General features: G+C 37.6%; 1 protein-coding gene across 1 annotated transcript; it reads right to left on the bottom strand.

Moving 5' to 3' along the window:
* Positions 1–2664: 2664 nt before the first annotated feature.
* On the bottom strand, positions 2665–25010 carry LOC117306446 (phospholipase DDHD1-like). The gene is made up of 12 exons (XM_033791033.1): positions 24714–25010; positions 22238–22673; positions 21702–21860; positions 20865–20993; positions 18884–19031; positions 17858–18086; positions 17105–17370; positions 11473–11551; positions 10434–10583; positions 7553–7775; positions 6169–6327; positions 2665–5313 (listed from the first exon to the last, which is right to left on the bottom strand). Exons 1-12 carry the CDS (start codon positions 24816–24818, stop codon positions 5156–5158), a joined length of 2241 nt encoding a protein of 746 aa, XP_033646924.1. The 5' UTR covers positions 24819–25010; the 3' UTR covers positions 2665–5155.
* Positions 25011–25657: the final 647 nt, after the last annotated feature.

Genomic DNA, 25657 nt, shown 5'->3' with positions numbered 1-25657 from the left:
CTATACAATCGGGTTAATTTGTTTCATTTCTTAAAATAAAGGCTTGTCAAATAAAATTTAACAATTAAGGCATTGGTTGACATTTGACTCAGTATCTTTGCCTGGCATTTGAACATGTATATTTGATACTCATCAACGTCATTAAGACATCTTTAACTTCCCATATGGATGGAACTAGGTCACTCAAAAAAATGGGGGGGGGGGGATTCCAATCTTGTCTGGTACCTTATAAGCACCTGTCCTCTTTTTCCTCTTTGAATTTTTGTTGAGTCGTTTAAGCTTTTGAAACTTAATCGTGCATACAAAACTTTACACACATTAAACACAAAGGTTTTACCCCATTCACCTAAACAGTGTGAAACCTGGCCTAGAAAAAGCTCACAATTGGGTTTATCATGGGTGAAATCGCTTTGAGAATTTCACTCTTAACAAATTGGGACATCCTGGGTGAGAGAAAAAAAATCACAGACAAGAAACAAATTATGACTGGGGAATTCAAGGTTGATAGTCAGGGAAGCATAAATTGTTTCTTTTGAGGTTAGTTTTGGATTCTGGATTAAGAAACTAAGGAGCGCTTTATAATCTGGAAATCACTTTCAAGTCAGCAAGCAACGATTTGTTGGTTGTTGGTTTATGGGTTACTCCTGCTTTGTTCCGACACCACTATGTTCTGATACCCCTAAGTTCCGATGCCACTATGTTCCGATACCCCTCTGTTCCAAAATCTGTATGTTCTGACACCTCTAAAATTGTATGTTCCTAACCCTAATCCTGATCTTAGTCCTAACCATAGCCCTCACTTTAGTATGTAAATCACAAAGAGCATTCACTGATTATCGCTCAATATTTTAGGTCAAATGATAAAAAATAGTTATTAAAGCAAATCAAAGAAATTTTAAATTTTAATATTGGGGCACTTTGGTGTTGAGTTATAAGCATACAATTCATGTAGCAATGCAACAAACAGTACTGTCAATGTCAAATGCCCATTATGTACATACAACTTCACATACCCTATCCTATAATTAGAATTTCAAAAATATCAAAATTTAGCTTCCATTGACCCATTAAAAATAGATTGTGCAAGTGTGATGTAAGTCAATTGTAAGCCATTCCTACTTCACACAAACTGGCTCCAACGATTGCCAGAAACCCATTAGCCTTTTTGGGGTATGGCGGACGTGATAGGAGTATACCGTTTTGTCTGGGTGTAAACCGTAGAGTTATATATAAGAACTAGAGGGCGCACTGGCCTATATACGCGCCCCAGCATGCACGCAGGCGGCCATTTTCTAAGTTGACAAAACTGGCATCCCACAGCATGTGTTTGTGCGACCATTTTGCAAGTTGAACAAAACAGCATCGCGTAGCGTTTAATAAACACAAACTCCAACGTGTGTTTCATATTCAACGCGCGTACAGAATGGCGCGCGCGTGTCTCCTTGCGGTCCCGTCGCGTTTGTGCATGAAGCATCACCCGTGCGCTCTCTAGTTCTGATATATAACTCTATGGTGAAAACAGACGAATTTACCCAAACCTTATAATGTCGTAGTATTGTGTCCGCTGCATTATGGGAGCTGCATTGAATTAGTTTTTCTTTGATGATTTATACAAGAATTGCAAATGGACTTGACTTTTAAATATTATATCTTCAAAGACTAAGATCTTCTTCTAAATTAAAAGTTTCTTTCACATAAATAAAAGGGATTTTGGGGTGAATACAAAAATCGTCTTTTTTGTGTGCAATACATGTATTTCATAAAAACTCCAAATGGTACGTTTTAGTACAAAATGTGTGAATGAAAGCCCTAATGGTGTACTCTAGTTACAAAATGTTTCATCTACTTCATAAAAAGTGGAAATATCTACACTAATCATTACTAATGTGTTGGGTCAGGGTACTTTTTGTAGGACACGAAACACAATGTCCACAGGTTTACATTAAACTCACACAGTTTGAAGATAATGACGGTAGAAAGCTTCCCTTAAAAATATTACTTGCTGAGGTGTATAATAGTTTTTTAGAAACAAGTAAAATAAGTCACAACTTTTTTGTTTTAGTGAGATGAAAATTATTTCAGCATGTAAAACATATTTTGGGGACCTTGTTTTACTCATTTCACAAAAACTACAGCACCTCAGCAACTAATGTAATATTTTAAAAACTTTCTACTATCATTAGAGATGTAAATTTGTGGCCATTATGTTTTGTGTTACAAAAACTACCCAAATCCTTTAATTGGGATGACATTTTTATATTATTTTATATACAATCTATTGCATTGATTCAAATATTGAATGGCAGCTCAATTTAAAAGTTCATTCCTGATACTCAGGTTTGTGAATATAATGATACCTTACTTGTAAATTTACTTCCAGCATATTACATCACATTACAAGCTCAATACTGTATCACTTTCCTTAATGTTGAATCCCACAGACAGGAAATAGCTACGCAAGATTTAAGATGTGCGAAAAAAACCCAAATCGCATTCGGTATACACTGATGGTGCATGGTTCCTTTTCTGGTACAACTATGATTTCTTACTTATGCCAGTTTACACCTTTATTGCGGGCAAACACTTGACACTACCACTTCGAGAATAACGCCTAATACCTGACTTTCAAACCATTATGCAACTACCAGTACTGATGACCTATTTCTCCAAAAAGATGAATTTTCAAGAGTGTGTAATATCTGCATGAAAGGTACAGTGCACTCATAGAATAAACTTCTTATTGCCATGATGTAAGTTGCACACGTATAGAAGTGAAGCCTAAGAGCAGAAGCTTTTATAGCACAGATATCTGCAAATAAGATTCTCAAGGCGCTTGCACAAAGAGAAACATTTAAGGCATGTATTTCGAAGATTTATGAATTATGAAAACAATTTACTTGGCACATTACACAGGTTTACAAGGTGCTGTGGTATATTGAGCAGCCACTGCCAGTGACACCAGGACCAACCCCTTCTTTTAGAGTAATTGGGCACTTTAATGTGCTATTGAACCTACTGCTTTACGTTCTATATGAAGGAAAAAGCAATAATGGTTAAGTGTAAAAGGACACAAGTGTAAAGGCTGGGACTGAAAACCACACTCTGCTGATTAGAAACACGGAGACTGGCGTCCCTAATATACAGTTGGCCTCAACTTTCGTTATTGGTAAAGATACCACATTAACAAACATATTCAAAGCCACTTGAAAACAGTTCCACAAAAACAGGGGTGACAAAAAGGTCTGAAACTAGAAGGTTCCTTGGAAATGATGACATATTTTCCCTTTTCAAGGGAGTTACTTCAAGGCGCTTTTGGGAACAGTATCCTCAGCACTAAATAGTGCTACTTTAATAAAATAAAAATAAAAAAAAGCATGACTTCTTTTTCTCGGAAGAAAAAAACCACAGCTTTTCTGTCACCATTCAAACGTTAAAAATGGTTTAAATTCAGATAAAAATCTGACATTTTCCATCCCTGACTAGATACAGAATCTAGAAGGTTATGCATGAGATCAAAAGGTGTATAGTAGCTTTCACACAATATCAAAACTTACTTAGTTGGTTAACTTGTTTGTCATCATGGCCAGTATGACAGTTGCTTACTGGTAGCCTGCAGCAATGAAGTACTGTTAATAGCTAGCCTTACATCGACCAGCAAATATATACGCAGCATTTTAAAAATAAAATCTAGTTCCAATCTTCAAGATACTTTTTACATGAAAAATTTACCTACGCGTCTGATTTAGCAAAAACGTCATCATTGTGTGTGTGGCGCAGAGTGCAATTCTGTAAATACATGCTAAGCAATGCATTTGATTTTTATGCAGAACGCAGATTCCCAGAACACAGTACGAATACACAGACTTTTGTGCATTGTTTGGCATGTATTTTCATTGTTATACATTGTGCAATACGCACAACACATGCTTGAAAGAGGCCAACAGTTTTCCTTTGCATAGCTTTGAAAACTCAAAATATGTACAATCACGGAGCAATTCTTACTTCGAGAAGAAGTTGCAAGTTATTTTTTAAACAACTAAAGCAAATGCATACTATAAAAATAAAACCTAGCTGATCAACTGAAAAGTTGCAAGTGTTTACTGTCATCTGCTGTACAATGCATTAGCTTCATCTTTGTGCCATACCGCAAAAAGTTATCAAGGTTAAACCAACAGAGGGGGCTATAACATATAAATCAGAGTTGTCTCCACTCAATAAGCCATTTGTGAGTTAGATTTGAATACTGCCTAGTACAACGACAGCTTAGTGACAAGTTCCTGCTTACATTTGAAATCCTCCATTGACAGTAGCTTTTGCAAAGTTACAGAAAAGAGGGTGAACACCCATAAACAACTTTGAATGAATATCTATGGTACAATAAGTACCAGGATTTGCTCATCTGGAGGTTCCTCTACAAAAGCTTGCCCAAAGCTATTTGGCATAGCAACTGTCTCTATAGTCTGAGCACTTCAAATTTAAGCAGTCACTTGTGACTAAGCAAGTCATTGATAAACATTTTTCAAATATGAACATGAAAATTCTTATTCTCAATGGGTACTGTGCAAATTTGCTATGGTTGCACAATCGTTTGAGGCACACGTTACCACTTGTGAAGGCAAATATCATCCATTTATCTCTTTATCTATATAGACTCTTCCAACAATGTAAACAAACTAGCCACCACTATTTCCTCATGGCATGAATAGAGTCATTGACACTTTAACTTAATTGCAACTTAATTTCAACACAATTCCAAACAGATAACCAAGGCGTTTCTGTGTACTTTGTTCCCAGCTATTCTGTAAAGTTGGATCCAAAGTTTTCTAGTAATAATTATGAGCGATCCTTCAACCAGGACCAACTGAGCAAAGAAGCCAAGCACACATTGCTGCTTAGTTGTAGAAATATTTGTGTTGCTTAATATCGAAAGCTGGTTACCAGCCAAAATACTATGCAACGTATATTCATTGCAACTGGTTCACGGAAAATCTTTGATTTAAGATTATTTAAGCAAACTTGCTCATGATAGAAAGTTAGGCAAAAGATAAATCTACTCTTCCATATCATAAGACAGGATTAAGACAGGATTTAGATTTAACCTAAACAGGATTGTTCTCACCTACTGCCACTGGACTAGTGGCCAGTAGCCTTTGGACTAGTGGCCAGTGGCAAGGTCTTCAGGGAAGAGTTGAGTCAGCATGAACAAGGAGAGATCACCTGAGGACCAGTAGGAACTGTGAGATGTCAATGCTGAGATGTACATACTACTCAGATTACCCTGCCGAAGCTCAAAGTCTACTCGCTGCTCCAATTCTGTGGAAATCAAAAAAAAAATTGCGATATATTTTTTATTTTGTTTACCACTGAATTCGTTACCTCTTCCTACCCACTGTTCTTTATTTCCTCATTCCAAAATAGATAACACTCCAATTCATTAAAATACAACCCTGTCGTCCCATGGAACCAACCTTACACGTGCTGATGTCTGCCGTGCTCTCCATTTTCGGAGTCAATGGTAAGCAGGTAAACAAAGCTTTACCTAAAGTGCGCCGTACACTGTATTACACACTGGGACCTTGACTACCAAGTTGGTGCAGGAGAGAGGTAGGGGGGGGGGGAGGGCAGAACTAAGAGAAGTACATTAATGCCCCTTATTTTTGACCGCGCGAGGGCGCTATAAATAGTATTTTGATCACTTCCGGGGGTACACGCGATTCGCCCTGCACAAATTAATAGGCGTTCTGTCACTTTTGTTGCGCCGTAGTTTCAATTTGCTTTAGAGGTGGATTATAACGGCTCCTTTAAAAGTCTTATTGTCTGTGATGGATTAGATGTCTGTGGTTATAATGTGTTCCAATCTTTAAAAACTGTTTTGGGTATGAATGAATATACCCCCGGAAGTGATTGAGAGCGCCCTCACGCGGTCAAAAATATGGCCCATTTCAGGAAGAGATGAAATTGCTGGCTAAGAACCCAAGTGGTAAAACTCAGTGCAACAATTAACTATTTAAAAAAAGGAAGTTTTTTGGGTGCAAATATATCCTGTTTACATTTAGCCCATTTCACTTTTTCCTTCATTTTGCTAAGCACTTTCGAATAGGTAACTAGAATGGTGGCACTCTACAAATGCCCGATGATTGATAAATTTGACGTCGCTATAGGACTTACCAATAGTATCCAGCTCTGATGGGATTCCTGCTTGTACAGACACAGCATCAGCGTCATATGAATCCATCGCCCTCTGTAGATCTTCGAGAGCGTCAAAATCTGGATCCCGCTCCTCCGAGCCTGATCGAGAAAACTTCGCCAGGAATCCCCCAATTCCTTCTGCAGACAAAAAATACCCCAAATTATAGTGAAGGGTTCAATATGCAGCGATAACCTTCATGCCACTCACAAGAAACAGATCTTACAAACGAGCCTTTGTAAAATAAATATATATTAGTTAATATTAATAATAATAATAAAAACATTTATATCGCGCCAAAACCATTTAAAAGACAAATGCTCACAGGCTTTACATAGTATTGACATTAACCAATAAAAGTTAAAATGCAGGAATTTAAAATACAGGATCACCAAAATAAAAAATACAATAGTAGCAAAAAATCTGGACTAGCTAGTGCAGAAGATTATCAAAAAGCTTTTAAAAAGTAAGTGAAAATAGGCCTACAATAATAATAACAATAATAATAATAATAAACAATCAGTAAGAAAACCAAAAAACAAACCAACCAATTAATTAATTGATCAATGCATCAACCAAACCAATCACTCAACCAGTCAAGCTAGCATAAACAATCAATAATCAATCAACATTAATTAATTATAAAACGCCATCCAGTACAATAACGTCAACCAAGAAGCATTTTTAAAAAGGAAGTCAAGACAGGCCTTCATCAAAAAGATATTCGTTTATGAGAGATGGCCTAACATCACAAGGCCGAAACACACCTCAAGATGAGGGCTACACTCAACTGATTTGGACCCAAATCAACTGCCACTCAACTGATTTGGACTAACGACCCAAATCAACTGCCACCAGGGGCACGTTGCCTCCTATATGCCCCTGGGGCTGAAACAGGGTTACCTGCTTTACAGTCCGTAAGGATGTAGTCATGGGTATCATCCACCAGGAGCCTCGCTAGTAGAGCAAAATGCACCACCTTCCCAAATTGTTACAAAGCAATCATGGTTAGTGTCTTGCTCAAGGGCACAAGTGTCATGACCGAGATTTGAATCCACACTCAGCTGCTGACAGTAAACTAGCCCGCTCAGCCACGACACGCTAAAAGAGTTAAAGTGTTAAAAGAATGTAGAGCTAGAAACTGTCCCTACCCTTCATTTCACAAAACAATATACTGCAAGACAGTAGCAAACAGGTATTTTTTCTTTTTTTTACAATTAAACTCTGTTAATTCTCTGTTAATTCTCATGTTAACTCAAATTTCCTTATTGATTGAAAACATTTTATATGAGTTTCAGCAAAGGTCACTTGTTGCCGTTTCCGTTTAAGCTGTTCTATAAACTATGGTAGTAGATTCATTCTTACCAGTGAAAGACGTGGTTCTACCGATGGCAGGTTTTGCATTAGCACCTGTCTCCACCCCGGTCATTTCTTCATATACAGCAGATCGACTCGTTGAGTTACTCGTTGGGATTCCCATGGATTTAATCTGATCATAGGGGATCTGTTTAGCCGAGTCCTTGTGGTGGATGGTCATGGGGGCGACGTTGGCGTAGTGTTTTAGCATCAGAGGCTCTAGACGATAGGCCTGAGGGAGTAATGACAGAAAACAGTTAAACATCCAGGGCCCAATTTCATAGAGCTGCTAAGCACAAAAATTTGCTTAGCATGAAATTTCTTCCTTGATAAAAACAGGGTAACCATCCAAATTTCCACGTGATTTTCAGGATAAGCAAACAACAGCTGAATACCAACATGCAATATACAACTACTGGAAATACGGTTGGTAGTCCTGTTTTCATCAAGGAAGAAATTTCATGCTAAGCAAATTTGTGTGCTTAGTAGCTCTATGAAATTGGGTCCAGATCAGGGCTCGAATTTGGGGGGAAAACCAAGACTGCAGGGCTTGTAGCTCAACAATTTTACTGGACCAGAACATGTGTTACAAGACAGGAACCAAAATGAGAAGAATACTATGTATATAGTACCACATTTGAGCTGTTTTTAGAACAAGCACCTGGATCAGATTTATCTCATTATACTTATGATTAATACCTTGATACTCAACAAGATATTTGTAAATCAGTTTAAGTTAAAAATACATTGAGGTGTTATTCAAAAGCAGCAGACTGCTGGACTTGTACGGTCATAAGACTGACGCTAAGTCACTGGCCTCTGATTCAGTGCTAATTTCAAGCTCTGCAGATATAAGGGGAAGCATTGGGTCGAGGCACATCTTTGTGTGTCAATCTTTTGAACGGATGGTTCCAATTTGTCATCACATAGGGTATTGTCAGCCATCCTTCCCTCTGTACTAACACAGCAATAAAATCCCCAGGATTGACATAAATTTAAGCATTTATTTGTCTCTTGAAGTTCAGCGAGTTCTTCTTGAACAAAGTGAAGAAGATTCGAAACATAATTGATGATGTCCACATTGATCCATCGTCTCCTCTGGAAGGAAGAAAGTTTCCTTCTCATGGTTCTCTCCTACATGATTTTCGTCCAGTCACTGAAGATGACCTTTTAAGGATCATCATGAAGTCACCAACCAAGACGTGTGCTTTGGACCCACTGCCAACATGGCTGCTGAAAAGACATTCATCAGTCATTCTTCCCAAACTGACAGAAGTGGTGAACGCTTCCCTCGAGCAGGGTGCGTTTCCGAATTCTTTAGGCCATGCTATTGTGACTCCTATCTTGAAGAAATCATCACTTGACAGGAATGATCTAAAGAATTACCGTCCTGTATCCAGCATCTCATCAATATCAAAATACATTGAAAAAGTTGTCTCTGCTAGACTTACTGAGCACATTAATCATCACAACCTGTTTGAACCACTCCAGTCAGCATACCGCAATTCACATAGCACAGAAACTGCCCTCCTCAGTGTACAGGATCACGTTCTCAAAGCAATTGATCAACAAAAAGCTATTTTGTTTGTTATGTTGGATCTCTCAGCGGCGTTTGATACGCTAGACCATGGCATCATGCTCCACCGCTTTCAAGAAAGCTTTGGTATATTCGGTAATGCCTTGCAATGGTTTTCATCTTATTTCAACTGTCGCACTAACCATGTTCATGTTCCTGGAGCGGACTCAACTACCACTAATCTTGACTACGGCACCCCGCAGGGCTCTGTTATTGGACCTTTGTCTTTTACACTTTACACAGTCCCAATTGGGGAAATTCTACGTAAGCACAATATGTTATATCACATGTACGCTGATGATATTCAGATATACTCCATCATCGACCCAAAGATCCCGTTAGATGCAGAATGTGCATTGTTCAATTTATCTACTTGTGTGAAAGACATTCAGCATTGGATGGTGGCCAACAAACTCAAACTTAACGCGGATAAAACTGATTTCATCATAATTTCCTCCAAAACTGCCAGTAAAGCTCTTGGTCACCTCAAGTTTACTTTTGAAAACACAACTATTTCACCTGCCAAATCGGTACGAAATCTGGGAGTTGTGTTTGATTCCAGGATGTCAATGGATGATCATGTTGCACAAATGAGTAAGAACACCAACTTTCACCTACGAAATATCGCCAAGATACGTCCTTACATCGATGAGGATACATGTCATTCCGTTGTTAGATCACTTGTGCTGTCAAGACTAGATTACTGCAACTCGCTTTTGAAAGGAATCACAAAGAAAAACATAAATCGTCTCCAGAAAGTTCAGAATAAAGCAGCCAGACTCATCTTTAAGACCGGTCGTCATGACAACATTTCACCACTATTTCAGAAATTGCACTGGCTGCCCATCTCAAACAGAATTGACTTCAAACTTTGTCTTCATGTCTTCAAATCCCTTGCCCACCAGTCACCATCATACATATCCGACATGCTACAACCGTATGTCCCACCGCGTTCCCTACGCTCTTCCTCAGAGAACCTCTTGGCTGTACATCGCACCGTCTCCAGAGCTGGTTCGCGTGCTTTTTCTGCTAGTGCTCCAAACCTGTGGAACTCATTACCATCACATCTTCGCCATGCAACTTCACATAAACAATTCAAAAAACTACTTAAGACTCACTTGTACAGAAATACTTGACTCGTTTACTTCACTTTACATTGGAACATCTTGGGTTTGGATTTCTTTCTTTGTTGCATCTTCTGTAGGCGCTTTGTAACCTTGGGAAAAAGGCGCCTCATATAAATGCTGATATGTATGTATGTATGTATGTATGTATGTATCTTTCTTTCTAATAAGAAAACACAATTTGACTTACAACTGGGTCTGCTGGGTGATAAATATTGAAGATTTGTTTACAGATGGATTTGGGAATGATTTGGCTGATCGATCCGGTTCCTTGAGCCCGGAAACCTCTCATTACAAGGAAGACGGCCAATGGAGAGCCCACACAGAAGAAACTATCAAGCTGTTTACAAACAACAACAAAAAACAACAACACAAACAGAGTTGTATAGATTAGATGTACTACATGTATTAAGGCAACAATAATAATAATAATGGCCATTTATAATGCACTATGTCTGTCTAAAAGACACTATTGGTGCAGGAGAGATGCAGAAGCAAGTAGGCATACAATTAGTAAATAGATTTTAGCAAAAATAAGTTTTCACTTATAATACAATGATTCGTGACGAGTACTGGATACTCGATGCTCCCCCTCCCCAAAAAACCTCAAGAAGAAAAAAATCTACAGGCTAACTATCTGGATGGGATTTAATTTATTTCAATTTTTGTATATACAGTATGTGACAAATTACGGGAGTGAAATAATAGTAATAATAATAGCAAAAATGTATATAGCGCCAAATCCATCAAAAAAATAATGCTCCATGGTTCATACATAGTAACATTAACAAAAATATCCATAGATAAACACAAAGTCATTATCAGAATTAACAAAAAGGTATACAGATCAGTTGAAAATTCAGCAAAATATTACAAAGGAAAAATGACAAGCAATTATATGCAATATGCAATTTTTTATTTTAAAATGCAAAAGTAAGTAAATGTATAACAGACCAGCTGTGACCACTAATAAAAAGTTGTTAAAAGAGACATACACCACAACTTAACTTATGAAGACAAATTTAAGAATGGACAATAAGTGCTAAAATGATACCATTAATGGTAGGGGTCATTGATTGGTAATACGAAAAAAAACCTAGAGACCATTAAACTTGGTAAGAAGCACTGCAAACAAACACAACAACAATTCATAATTACATACATTTTCCATGAGACTTTTCCCCCCTAAAATAAACCAAAATGGTTTAATAGAATGTCAAAGTCTTTACCTGAAAATCTAGCTTTGGAGATGTGATGCTTACAGCAACTTGATTGGTAGCAAGAAGCTTATCCTCTAAGTCTGACACTCTGTGAAATGAATCAAACACAATAATTAAAAATAAACAAAAAACCCGAAAGCCATAAATGAAGGATAAATAGATAGATAGAGAAATAGCTAATAAACTAATTAGGCCTTGACAAAAAAACTGTATAAAAACTATCAGTAATGAAAGGATACAAATTTTAACTAGATATAGTGTTTGTAGAAACAAACACTAGGTGTTCGGCTATTGTTGGGTCACTGTTTGAATCAATGAAAATAAAGTGTTGTTGATAGCTCGTCAAATTGCAAAGAAATCAAAACCAAACAGGTTTCTTGATGTGTAATAATTTTATGGTAAAGCATCAAAAAGTGTACATTTCAACCTAAAAGCCTTTAAATGCCCTTTCAAAGCATTTTACAGGCACTTCCGGTGTAAAAAGGTCAAAAGGTCAAGATAAGGTCACCAACATACCCATTTTTGTGAAGTACGTGAGGCCCTTTCATATGATGTATAGATTGTCAAAATAGCTTTTGTGGTCGAGGAAATGTGAACTGATGAATAATGACGACTGGAGAAGAGACTAACTAACCGGAAGGGAAATGTTTGTTGAAAACGCCTTGAAAACAGACTACGTACGTAAAGCCCTTTCATATGATGTAGATTGTCAAAATAGCTTTTGTGGTTGGAGCCTTATGCATAATGACGACTGAAGAAGAGACTAACTAACCGGAAAATAAATGTTAGTTGAAAACGCCTTGAAAATAGACTAAAAACGAAGCTATTTATAGGAGAAGAAAAAAAAAAAAATTAACTAGATATAGTGTTTGTAGAAACAAACACTAGGTGTTCGGCTATTGTTGGGTCACTGTTTGAATAAATGAAACAAGTATTGTTAATAGCGAGCAAATTACAAAGAAATCAATGCCAAAAGATGAAAAATGATGGGTACAGATCAAAGCCGTTTTCATGCAGTGGTGCACAATTCAGGCCGTTTCGAGACTCCTTAACTTTTGAATTTGGTCGGTGTAATTACGCTTGTCGAAATGATCTTTGAACAAAATGTCAGGAAACGTAAGGAATAAAGAAATAGCTTAGCTCTTGGCCAATATCGTACGAATTTGTTTTTACTAAACGCCTGACCTGACATTTAATGTATTCATGCTAAAAAAAATTAATGAAAATTATAATTAGGTCTCCGTTCTACAAACTAGAGTTAATTCGAATTTCATCTTGCACTGCTGTTTGACATAATTATTCCACTTACTGCAAGTACTGATTTGTACTTTTCAGATTGATATAATTGCGCAGATAATATTATTAAAATGTTCACCTTAGTTTGTATTTATAAATTACTCATGTTTGGGGCATTGTTAAGGTTCCAACAGCCGGTGTGGACGTTTTTTTATTGTCATTTATGAGCTAGCAACTATTAGCTCCCCACTTAACTGTTTACATCTGTTTTCATAAATATACAAGTCATTAAAAAAAATATTAAGTTTTTATTGATGACTTGTGTAATGAAAACAGATGTAAACAGTTAAACGGGGAGCTAATATTATTTGTAATGTCAAAAGTTGCACTAATAGTTGCTAGCTCATAAATGACAATAAAAAACGCCCACACCGGCTGTTGGAACCCTTGATAATGCTCCAAACACGAATAATTAACAAATACAAACTAGGTGCAAATTTTAGCATGTGAACTTTTAGTGCACCCCAGTTAAAATCTAGGGACGAAGGCTTGAATCGTGTGGATTGATTGTTCAGACCCTACGTGATTGTTTGGGGTTTCCCTCTATAATGGTTGCCTACCACATCTAAAACTGACATTTCTTAACCACTACACGAGTATCTCCAGGTATATGGCTCTTTCGAAAAAGATGTATAAAGAAAAACTTTACATGTAGTGGTTGTATATTTACAAACACTTGTTCGGTGTACATATCTATTTTTTTTTAAATCAAAACTTAACCCCTTTAATCCTAACACAATGTGTTTTATAAAATTGGTGGGATTTGATCCTACAAGGTTTGCACTGCTGGAGCAGATCTCTTACCGCTGCTAGAGCAGGGCCCAACTTCATAGAGCTGCTTAACGGTCGATTTTGTGCTTACTGGGCGCACCTAGCAAATTGTTCATTTCATAGCCTTGCTTAAGACAAGTCAAAAGGTCAAGAGAAGGTAACCAACATCTCCATTTTTATGAAGTACGTAAAGCTCTTTCGTATGATGTAAAGATTGACAAAATAGCTTTTGTGGTTGAGGAAATATGAACTTATTAAATACTGACGACTGTGGAAGAGACTAACTTATTAAAAGAGGGAAATGTATTTATGAAAACGCCTTGAACGCGACTATACACAAGCATTAATGTGTACATTTCAGCCTAAAAGCCATTAGTTAACGCCTTTTTCAAAGCATTCAAAGCATTCTAAAGGCACTACATACGTACGTAAAGCCCTTTCATATGATGTAGATTGTCAAAATAGCTTTTGTGGAGAACTGGAGAAGAGACTAACTAACCGGAAAGGAAATGTTTGTTGAAAACGCCTTGAAAACAGACTACGTACGTAAAGCCCTTTCATATGATGTAGATTGTCAAAATAGCTTTTGTGGTTGAGGGCATAAGCATAGGAACTTATGCATAATGACGACTGGAGAAGAGACTAACTAACCGGAAGAGAAATGTTTGTTGAAAACGACTTGAAAACAGACTAAAAACGAAGCTAACAGGAAAATAAAAAAATAAATAATACAAAATTTGGTCGCCAATTGGTCTCCCATCAAAGTACTGACCAAGCCCGATTTTGCTTAACTTCAGTGATCGGACGGGAACCGGTCATATCAACGCAGTACGGTCGTAGATAATATACAATAAATTCGATTTGAACCAGAAGACAAGGTCAAAAAGTTAAACGCCTTGAACGAAGACTATTCTACATGAAGCTTTTTCGCGCTCTATGGATGATCACTGGAGCGTGACTCTCCCGCACAGCTAATACACTACACGTTGTGTGTATGCCTAAGTGTAATGTTTATGCACATACCAACGGGGGATTTACGTTGTTTTTCAGACGTGAATTTCGAAATTTTCAACCTCTCTTTTGAGCCGGAAGACAAAATCAAAATGTGGTCATGTCTGTGAGGCGTTTACGGAGTTTTTAATGCCCTTTCCGATGATGTATTGATTGTAAAAATCCCTCATGTAGATAAAAAGTTATGATTTTTTGAAATAATAAACTTTGAATTAGTGTATCTCGTCAACTGATGACGTCATCGTGACGTAACAACTTTTGTATCATCTACTGGTTATTGTCTACCTGTGTGCAAAGTTTCAACTTAATGCAAGCTTTGCATCTATGCTTTTTCTTGCGGACAATCGACAGCGAGAAGAATAAGAAAAACCCCAAAAAACTAGATATAGTGTTTGTACAAACAAACACTAGGTGTTCGGCTATTGTTGGGTCAGTGTTTGAATCAATGAAAAAGTGTTGTTAATAGCTCGTCAAATTGCAAAGAAATCAAAACCAAACAGTTTTCTCGATGTGAAATAATTTTATGGTAAAGCATCAAAAAGACTACATTTCAACCTAAAAGCCTTTAAATAATGCCTTTTCAAAGCCTTTTACAGGCACTTCCGGTTTAAAAAGGTCAAAAGGTCAAGAGAAGGTCACCAACATACCAATTCTTTTGAAGTACGTGAGGCCCTTTCATATGATGTATAGATTGTCAAAATAGCTTTTGTGGTCGAGGAAATGTGAACTGATGAATAATGGCGACTGGAGAAGAGACTAACTAACCAAAATGGAAATGTTTGTTGAAAACGCCTTGAAAACAGACTACGTACTTAATGCCCTTTCATATGATGTATAGATTGTCTAAATAGCTTTTGTTGTTGGAGCCTTATGAATAATGACGACTGAAGAAGAGACTAACTAACCGGAAAAGAAATGTTGGTTGGAAACGCCTTGAAAATAGACTAAAAACGAAGCTATTTATAGGAGAAGAAAAAATTAAATAAAAAAATAAATAATACAAAATTTGGTCACCAATTGGTCTCCCATCCAAGTACTGACCAAGCCCGATTTTGCATAACTTCAGTGATCGGACGGGAACCGGTGTTATCAACGCAGTACGGTCGTAGATAATGTACAATAAATTCGATTTCAACCAGAAGAAAGGTCACAAGGTTAAACGCCTTGAACGAAGACTATTCTACATGAAGCTTTTTCGCGCTCTATGGATGATCACTGGAGCGTGACTCTCCCGCACAGCTAATACACTACACGTTGTGTGTATGCCCAAGTGTAATGTTTATGCACATACCAACGGGGGATTTACGTTGTTCTTTAGACGTGAATTTTGAAATTTTCAACCTCTCTTTTGAGCCGGAAGACAAAATCAAAATGGGGTCATGTCTGTGAGGCGTTTACGGAGTTTTTAATGCCCTTTACGATGATGTATTGATTTTAAAAATCCCTCATGTAAATCAAAAGTTATGATTTTTTGAAATAATAAACTTTGAATTAGTGTATCTCGTCAACTGATGACGTCATCGTGACGTAACAACTTTTGCATCATCTACTGGTTATTGTCTACCTGTGTGCAAAGTTTCAACTTAATGCAAGTTTCGCATCTATGCTTTTTCTTGCGGACAATCGACAGCGAGAAGAATAAGAAAAACCAAAAAAAAAAACCCAAAAAAACGAACAAAAACAATGAGTTGTTCGGGCTCTTGCCCGAACACCTAAAAATGCATAAAACAACCACACAATTAGTAAATTCCATACATAAAACAGCAAGAAATCAATTTGCTAATAAGGAATCCCAGCCCGCCTTAAATTAAGGAAAGGGAAGGGGTGTGGGTGAATAAGGGAAAATGAAAGTGGTGGTAAGGTTTAAAACGCTGTGCGTGAAAGGTAAACAAGAAACGTCTTGCATAATGCTAGGAAATTAAGTGAATAATGTCTGTAAATATAAAATAAGAAATACTTAATATTAATCTCAGGTACCCTTTGGGCAGCCTCAGATCAGACAAACCAATGAAGGCACTACATATTATTTGGTTTTAAAGACAGTGGACACTAATGGAAATTGTCAAAGACTAGTCTTCTCACTGGTGTATCTCAACATATGCATAAAATATCAAACCTAAGAAAATTTGAGCTCAATTGGTCGTCGAAGTTGCGAGATAATAATGAAAGAAAAAACACCCTTGTCACACAAAGTTGTGTGCTTTCATATGCTTGATTTCGAGACCTCAAATTCTGACTTTGAGGTCTCAAAATCAAATTCGTGGAAAATAACTTCATTCTTGAAAACTACATTACTTCAAAGGGAGCCGTTTCTCACGTTTTATATCAATCTCTTCCCATTACTCGTTACCAAGTAAGGTTTTATGCTAATAATTATTTTGAGTAATTACCAATAGTGTCCACTGCCTTTAAGCTCATATTTGGTTTTAATCTCACACAGATGTCAATGTGTGTAACTGAGTCTTGAGTACAGTATACAGTGTTGATGATGTATAAAGGGTAAATCCAAATTCTTTTACCCCAATGCAAATTAAACATCTATCAGAAGCTACTTCAAACCAACCTTTTTCTCGCTTCGTTCAGTTCAGCTGCTAGTTCCTGATGGGTAGGACTCACCGAGTCAAGATCAGGGTGGCTCCCTTGTACATTATTAAGGTATTGATCATAGAGGTGGATGGGATTCCAGCCAGTTAATATGTCGTAGACTATAACACAGCCGAGAGAGTGAGCAAAGATGGACACTTTGCCCCCATTGGGCTCAAAGCCAGGGTTACGAGAACAGAATATGGAATACAGACGACACATCTGGGTGTGCAGACCCTTGACAATCTGCAAGAAAAGATTGTAACTAGCTAACTTAAAAACCTGTTTTGAAGTTTTTCATTGTTTTATTTAGTATTATTATTTCATTTCTCTCCACAAGTTTAACAAAATTACAAACAAAAGTGATACAAAATAGGCATACCCCGGGGATCAGCCACCCCTGCTCCGGAGAAGGGGTAAGGGGTAAAACCCTGAGGTATTCTTGAAACAAGCAACCAAAACTCTATGGAATAGGGACACAGCGTGAAGTGGTTGGGTAACCGATGGGTTAAACAAGTCCCGGGGCTTCCGCAGGGGTCGATATCACAAAGAGTTAGGACAAGTCCTAACTAGGAAATATTAAAAGCTTAAGGCTAGTCCTAAGTTAGGACGAGTGAGACGAGTAACTTGTCTAGACTCAAGATAAAACTAGTCTTAACTCTTTGTTTAATCCACCCCTGGGTTGTATTCCACGGGTATAAGAGATACAGTGTAATAAGGGCTAAAGTCTTACCTCTGATCTGTACAACGGGCTGGTGTAGTACAGTATATCCATTCCTGTATTATTGAGTACATGGCGTAATGACTTGAGCTTCTGGGGTGTGATTGCTGACACCCCTCCACTGTCTAGGGACAGAGAGGAACGCCATTCAACCGGGAGGAACTCCACACGCTTTGTACAAGTAGGACCCTTCAGGTCTGGAAAGTGCTTGTTGATGGTCTTCTCACTTCCTTTCCGTAAGCTGGAGACATGGACAATGAAATTAGAGGTATTATACATGGCTGGTAAGGATAACAAATTAAAAACCACCACACAGTTGTTTTTCACGTTGAGTCAGAAAGCTTACTGAATATTAAGTTTTTACTAGAATTATATTTTTCTATGAAATAATTCCCTCTGAATTTTTTTTATTTATTAGAAAACTGTATCTAAAAACCTAGACAACCTGCAAACTTAAATTAAGGACAATGTGCTTGCATGCTGAAATTTGTGCGTGCTTTTTCACTATTTTGTTCCGACTCACACAAGGATTAAGCCCAAATTTTCAAAGGTTTTCTATTTAGTCGATCACTCACGACATGAACATTATCTGCGACTGTTCTGTAAGTTTTTACTAATTCTGTATGATATCTTTAAACACCTAATTGCCTGGGCCAATTTCATCGAGCTGATTAAGCACAAAAAGTAGCTTGAGCACAACAAAATTATGCTTACCAGAATAAATTTACCAGCCACACAAGCATGTCACATTTCTGTTTAGCAGACTATATTGTTCAGCAAGATTTTCTACATCTCAATGAAATTGGGCCCAAATTCATAAAGCTGCTTAAGCACATAAAGTAGCCAAGCACAACAAAATGATGCTTACCAGAATAAGATTACCAGCCAAAATACCAAGCCACACATACAATCTTTGACTGGTATCCTGCTTATTTTGGCTAAGCAGAAAATGTTTAAGGAATAATTGTGCTTACGCGGCTCTATGGAATTGGGCACTGATAATAAGGACCTAGTGATTAAACAACTACAAATACTTACTCTGTACAGTTCTTGATGATATTTCGTCTGTCCATTATCTGACCAATGCCATGCACTACAAACACAAGATGACTGATAGGTGGAGGTTTATCATCTAGACTGGATTCCTCATGGTATCCTCGGATGATCCGGTAACCACTGGTAGACGCTGTGGGCACAAATGTGTCTGCTTGTAAATATCACAGGGATGAGAGTAATTTCTCATAAAAAGGTCTCAAACTATGTAGGATACAAATTCTGTTGATGTATGTTGAAATGATGGCTTTTCCACCTGAATGTGTAACCATGGAGTTATAGATTCCACTGAGCTTTTACAAACAGTGTTCTCAGCACTAGAGAAGTAGATCAAAGAGCAGGATTTTGTTATATATGGAAAAACTAACGGCTGATTTTCTTCACCAAGCTGACTTTAAAAGTATGAATTCAGATAAAAGTCTGACAAATCTCATCCCTGATATCAGCACCACAGTGTTCTTTGATAATTTATTAGAGACAGCCCAACATCACAAGGCCACAGGCGGCCACCTTGAGGTGAGGGCAACACTTAAGTGTCACCAGGGGCACATTGCCATCAGTGTCAGCAGGGGCACATTGCAACCTACTCCTGGGGCTGAAACATTGTTATCCCTTCAGTCTGTAAGCATGTAGGAATGGGCATCACCCACTAGAAACCTGACTGGTAAAGCAGTCTACCCTCAGGTGTGATTTATCTGCAGAGTATGCATCGTTTTTTTCGTGCGTGACCTCTGTGTGAATATTAACTAGTCAAAAGGGCTTCTGGAATTTGGTCATTTTCAGCCTTTTCTGAAAAGTCTCAACCAAAATAATGTACCAGTTAATTGAAGCGAAGAGCATATCTGTCGTTATGTATAAAAAAAATCGGTGCAACTCAAATTTTAAAAAGTGAAATTTGTACGTAAAAATGGCTTCAAAAACAGAGAAAACATGTCACAAAAACACGGCAAATTTTCCCATTATGAATGTCGGCAACGGTCCCCAATTAGTATGTATGGATAGATTATTTCATATTCTACCTGGAAATGTTAAAAGCGAGACCGGATCGTACCTAGTCCAGTCAGGATACAGTGATTTCCACCGTTAATCCAAAACTCCCATTTTGAAAAAATCAACTATTAGACAGCATGGTTTTCCTGCACGGGTGATTGGCTGACGATGACATCATCAACGAATATGGCAGCAACCTGTTTTTCGTTGGTATGGTAAAAGCACTTGTCTAAACTATGAGCTGAATGAGGATCAGCTCATTCATCCCATGGTACAGACAGGCTCTTTTGTTATTGACTAACGCTGCCTTTGTGATCGGGGCACCATACCAACAAAAAACAGCATGCTGCGGATTGCTGCCATATTAGTCAATGATGTCATCGTCAGCCAATCACCGTGCAGGAAAACCATGCTGTCTAATAGTTGATTTTTTTCGTAATGGGAGTTTTGGATTAATGGTGGAAATCGCTGTATCCTGACTGGACTAGGTATGATCCGATCTCGCTTTTAACACTTTTTGGAAGAATATGAAATAATCTATCCATATATACTAATTCGGGACTGTTGCTGACATCCATAATGGGAAAATTTTCCGTGTTTTTGTGACTTGTTTTCTTCCTTTTTGAAGCCATTTTTTATGTACAAATTTCTCTTTTTAAAATTTGAATTGCAACGATTTTTTTGCATACAAAACGACAGATATGCTTTTCATTTCAATGTACTTCTACATTATTTCTGTCAATACTTTTCAGACAAGGCAGAAAAAGACTGAATTTCAGAAGCCCTTTGGACTAATTATATATTCAAACCGAGGTCACGCATAAAAAATCACGCCAACTCGTGCAGATAAATTACAAAGGAAACTTATTATATCGAGTGACCTGCGGATAGACTGAAAGCCTTTCAGTTCTGATGGTTGAGCCATCAGATTGTGGGCTCGAATTTAAACAAATAAAGCCGATTAACTTGTGAGTACCTTTAGAGAGGCCAATAGTAGTCCCAATGGAGCGTGCAATCCTTGAGCTTTTTGAATTGCTGTACATGAATACATCCTTGATGCTGTTCCAGTCCACATGGTGATCTTTAAACCTCAGTTGCTTCAACACTGAAAACCAAATAATAATTTGTTTTTTAACCCGATCACTGATTGTGTATTCATTAAATTGTTTAATTAAATTTTAGTAGCCAACGGGCACTATCTTGGTGGTCTAGTTGGTATGACACTGCTCTAGAATTGCAAAGGTCGTGGGTTCGAATCTCACGCGCTTAATATGACGCGCTTAATATATCCACAGAACTCGGGTAAAGTACCGAGTATACAGTGCTAACACACATTGGTTTATGTGGGTAAAAACCACAATGAATATTCTTTATCCTGATGCAAATTTAACATCTATTAAATTTCATATTTGTTGATATTAATATGAATGAGGTTATCAGATTTTTTGAAGGAAAACAAATGCCTTAAGGAATAAATATATTATTTGGAATAAGAATATAAATTTAAACATTGGGGCTAGGAACGAACGATGATCTGTATGTAGGTACAATACTCATATACTCATACATGTATGCTGCATTGAAAGAGAGTCAAAGACAACTGCGTTGGGGCTGACTTTGTGGGAAGTGACTTTCTGGTTTCATACACTCATCATTTGGTGACCGCTTTTTTTCGAGAAATGTTGAAGTTTTTTGCCAAATTCATGAGATCTGAAAAAATCCTCAAAAGTGATGCACCTGCTTAAACAGATTACCACTACGAAATTCCAATAACCATTCCCAAACAACAGGATTATTATAAGTGTCTAGTTACCCTGTTTGGCAGCCTTGGTAGGTGGTGCATCTACTGTGGTTTTCTGTCCACCAAACTCGGCAAAGTGTTCAGTCTCTATCTGGGTAGCAATACTTTCATCTAGAGGTTCTGAGTTACATTGATAGAACCAGGTACCCCGCATAGCATCCACTGTCTCATCTGTACAAATTACAAAGAAATAAAGGAAGAACGGTACATGAATGAAATGCATAAATGGTGGTCAGTCAGGAAAGAAAAAACAAGTTGGGGTCCAATTCCATGGCTCTGCTTACCCAAAACTTTGCGCTTATGAATCCCTGTGTAGCATATGTGAGACAAGTGCAGAATTATTCTGTAAGCTATGCCATTAAACTGGGCCCTAACCCATGGACATTAGTCAAGTGCTATGACTGGGGATCCAAACCCACACTCAGACAACACCCAAACTTGCAGCACTAAACTGCTCGGCCACGACACTCCACAATGGACTACGATAGCACTGACTTATTTTTATGCTACATAATCTTTTGGCAGTATGCACTTGTCTTCCAACTCACCAGACCAATATAAAGCATGGCACTTCTTCTCTAAGATATCCACTTCATACAGCCCTCCCCTGACTAAGATTCTCTCACAGTCTCCATCTTCAGCATCTCCTTGTTCGTACACCTTCCGGTACTTCCACTCCAACTGGCAGGAATCGTATCCGATGAACGGTACCCACTTCTTGCTGGAATCGTCCCTGTAGAACCATCTCACTTTGGTAACTTTGAGTTTCTGAACCAAATCGTCCTCATCACTCTTTGCACGTCTTGGAGGCGGGGGCCTCGGAGGTGGCTTCTTACTCTTTGGCCTTGTGGAATCATTGTTATTGGCCGTTCCAAGCCCGTCGTTTCTTGTGGAGCTGCTGGAGTTCTCAGACGGGCTGTAGGGATTATACGGGGGTGGTCGTCTGTATTCTTCGGGTACATCACGCTCTGGCTGGTCCATAGCCTGGTCAATTCATATAAACAAAACATTATTTTAGTCAAACACATATTGAACTTGTTTCAATATTTGTTTTACCTGAAAGTATACATTTATCTGAAAGTATGCAACATTTAAAAAAAAAAACCTTTGAAAATGTTTGGTTGTTGTGTTGTGTGAGTCAGAAGAAAATAGTGGAAAAAACATGAGCAATTTTCATATGATATGGGCCATTTTAGGTTTATTTTTTATAACACACCCTTGTTGCTTTGGATTGGATTAAACTATAACCAGAACTTGGGCTCTGTCCATATTTCTTTTCTTTTTACATGTTGGGATGAAAATACAAACGTAGAAAATAATTCAAATGAGCAGAGCCCCAGTTTTACTGGGTCCACTACTACTATGACTAAACTATAAATGTCTGCTTGATCTGGAAATAACAATGAACAAGAAGGACAGAAGGTTCTAAAGGGGTTATTTTGTTTGAAAATATAGTAAGTAGAATTAAACTAAAACAAGACAAAACAATTTTATATTATAGGCCCTATGTATTCAATAATATAGCAAGACAGTTCCCTAAAATACAAACTCCACATGGCAAGCAGATATACACATAAGGTTTATCGCGAATAGCAAAATATCAATATCAAGGCACTGTTGAACCCACACAAAGGTCAGGCGTTGCGAGCGCGAGTCGTAGAAACTGCATAGAAACCGCCCCATATTCCTTCCCACAATGCATTGCGTTTCTGATTCGCGATAAACCTTATGATCTGTTACCACAAACCAAATATATAAATATAATAATATTATTATTAAAATTATCATTACCAATTATGAATCCCCCCCTTACCAGTTTTCACGCTATTATGCCTTTTTCTTTGAATTGGGAAAAAAATAATGATGCCTTATATCAACCGATGCCCTAATTACCTTCTTTTGTTAATATGAAGTATGCAAACATATATTAAAACTTGATGGACATTGAAATGTTCACACTACACACCGATCTTCGATGACTTCAACTGGCCCCATTTGTTTTGAGTTTTTCCTGTGTTCACGGCAAACAAGAAAGCATGGTTTCCCGGTAAAGCCATACATGGAAGAAACATCTGCAGTGACTACAAGTGTTCTTTGAGACTCTGTGTACGACTCTATAGCCAGCAATTGTCTTCGTTTTATTTAAAATATTTTTTATTGAAATTTTAAAATTACCATGGTTATTTGCAAAAAATAACAAAAATAAATAATTTAATAAAAAGTGTGAATAATCATTGGCTTTCAAATCTGATTTTTATTTACTTTTTCCCCTTTTTTTCTCTTAAAATTCATAATAAAGCATATAAATAAACAGTGATAATTGAATCAACAAGCTGATCGTTTAAATTTTAATATTAATAATAATATTGATCGGAGGGTAAAAAAAAAAATCTCCAAAAATATTAGAAAATGATGTAAGGCACATGGCTTCTTTAAGCCTCTGCATTTTTTTCCAGAATGCTCAGCAAAATATTCAGTCACATGATTTGATCATCATGAATTGTGAATTGAAATAGTGTTTGATGAAACTTTTTCGGTGGGCAAATATTTTTATAAGGCCTCAACATTATGACATATTTTTGTACCTTGTAGAAATGCCTAAAATACCAAACTTTTTGCATTTACAAGTGCAAATATCCAGTGGAGCCTTACGTGTTTCTAAGTTTTGGTCAAGGGAGAGGAGACTCTTTGCTTGGCAAATAAAACCACACAATTTGTATCTAGGGACTGTTTACATCGCGCACAGAGAGGTAAAAGATTTGCCACGATTTTAGGGACACCTCGAAAACAGGACCTCCTACGAAATATTAAATATAAATTTATAAATATAAATTTTGAGTATAGCAATGTTCATCAGGTAGTTTGTCCTTTTCCAAAACTGCAACAATAACTAAAACAATGTTTATCAAATTGTTTACGCCCAAAACCATGGAGAAAATAAGGTGGGTGGGCCGGGCTGGGCCAGCATCCGGTATCCAACAAGGATTCCATGGCCGACTGGTAGGCCGGCTGGGGAATAATTACCTGGTGCATCAGCCCGTAGCTGAATCCTAGGTTTTGCTCTGCCTCCGCCGTGCCGTTGTCACCGTAGCTGCTTTGGTAGGGCGAGTTCGATGAGGAATTCATCATTTACTCATTATGATTATTGCTTGATACTCAACGAACGTTAAAACAGTTTAGAATTCACACCGTTTTCAGCGATATAGTTCTATGTTCAGTTAGGTTTGTCGCGTGATGTTAAATTCATGACGTATGGTCATCACAAACTCAAACATAAACACTGCATCATCATCATGCATCCTGCCTGCATCATCTGCTGCATGCTTTTTTTGGTTTACCTAAAAAAAAGATGAACCAGACTGTAATTTTCAACTTGAGAGGGCGCTTTATTCATTTGCACATCGCAGCATGTAGTTGATGCAAATGTGCACGATAGCAACTTGGACTCTTTTGGAGAGAAACTAAACAAGTGTGAACATTTAGTGCAAATTTCCTATAAATGCTGCCATCAAGTAAGTAAACGTTTCATCTTTCTCTCACCCAAGTAAACTTGTTCTCACCATAAGGATAATGTGGGGGAAATCACTCCCCTTCTCGATCTTCACTAATCGTGCGACTGTTGTCTGTCGAGTGTTTAATTGTGCGACTGTTTGCAACAGCTAATTATATTTTCTTAAACATATGATGTAACAACCAACATGACTGACTGACTGACTGTAACTTGTGTAGTGTGTGTTGTGTATAAAAGAAAGGAGCCTTTTGAGTTAGAAAAGATCAGGCTGGAAAAAGGTATCCTCCATCCAATCTCCAACCTGGGCTACATAGATCCACTGAAAACTAGGCAAAAGGGAAGGGTGGCTGGAGAATTAGAAAGGAAAACTAGTGGGACATGTGGATAAATTCCTAAAGAACGTCGGGGGGCTCTACATAAGCTTATCTAAGCTGTCTGCCCCAGTAACCAGAACCAC

Source organism: Asterias rubens, chromosome 1 (assembly GCF_902459465.1).
Source record: "Asterias rubens chromosome 1, eAstRub1.3, whole genome shotgun sequence".
NCBI lineage: Eukaryota > Metazoa > Echinodermata > Asteroidea > Forcipulatida > Asteriidae > Asterias > Asterias rubens.
Note: the sequence above shows the minus strand (reverse complement) of the source record. Positions and strands in the feature narration are given on the sequence as shown.

Excerpts from the sequence above, each read along its gene's own strand:
- LOC117306446 (XM_033791033.1), bottom strand. The coding sequence starts at position 24,818 with ATGATGAATTCCTCATCGAACTCGCCCTACCAAAGCAGCTACGGTGAC. Across the intron at positions 11,552-17,104 it reads CTGAACGAAGCGAGAAAAAG|AGTGTCAGACTTAGAGGATA; the intron begins GTTGGTTTGAAG and ends TTCATTTCACAG. Across the intron at positions 6,328-7,552 it reads TAGAACCACGTCTTTCACTG|AAGGAATTGGGGGATTCCTG; the intron begins GTAAGAATGAAT and ends TTTTGTCTGCAG.